Source organism: Pterocles gutturalis, unplaced genomic scaffold (assembly GCF_000699245.1).
Source record: "Pterocles gutturalis isolate BGI_N339 unplaced genomic scaffold, ASM69924v1 scaffold28663, whole genome shotgun sequence".
NCBI lineage: Eukaryota > Metazoa > Chordata > Aves > Pterocliformes > Pteroclidae > Pterocles > Pterocles gutturalis.
In genome coordinates, this window is record NW_010118904.1 from 2,611 (window position 1) to 3,216 (window position 606).

Here is a 606-nt window from a genome sequence, read left to right on the forward strand (position 1 = left end):
GCTGTGACGAGGCATGGCTGGCTCATGCTCCGTGAGGGGAGAAGGGTTGTGGATGGTTGGGAGGGTGGAAGAATAGATGGATAAACAGATGGGTGTATGGAAAGGTGTCCTGGGAGGTGGGGAGCTCTTCACGCCATCGCCGGCTGTTACCCCCAGAAGCAGCTTGAAACCCTGACTCTGCTGCTGTGTCTCCCCCAGGCGCAAGTTAGACCTGTTTGCGAACGTCGTGCACGTGAAGAGCTTGCCGGGCTACAAGACGCGCCACAACAACCTGGACCTGGTGATCATCCGGGAGCAGACGGAGGGGGAGTACAGCTCGCTGGAACACGAGGTACGGTAGGCCCCCCCCCCGGGCAATTGCTGGCTGCGCTGGGGGCCGGGGACACCGCCCCGGGGTGTGCAGCGTTCCCTGCTGCGGGGACACGGTCCTGTGTTCTGTACCAGAGCTGTTTGTCGTGGCTGAGGCGTGGGATGGAGCAGCAGCGGTGCACCAAGGGCCAGGGGAGAATTTAGGGATGGGAACACGTGCAGACCCAGCGGGGATGGCGGTGGGATGATGCCAGAAAAAAGGGACGTGGGGACGCGGGTGTTAAGGAACCTGCTGCT

General features: G+C 62.0%; 1 protein-coding gene across 1 annotated transcript in view; it reads left to right on the forward strand.

The window, feature by feature from the left end:
• The window catches only part of IDH3B (isocitrate dehydrogenase 3 (NAD+) beta), a gene marked incomplete at both ends in the record, with an annotated part of 3,122 nt that overhangs the window by 1,185 nt on the left and 1,331 nt on the right, over positions 1-606 (forward strand). The window contains 1 exon segment of the mRNA XM_010076400.1: positions 199-331. Within this exon segment, the coding sequence (XP_010074702.1) occupies positions 199-331 (133 nt within the window).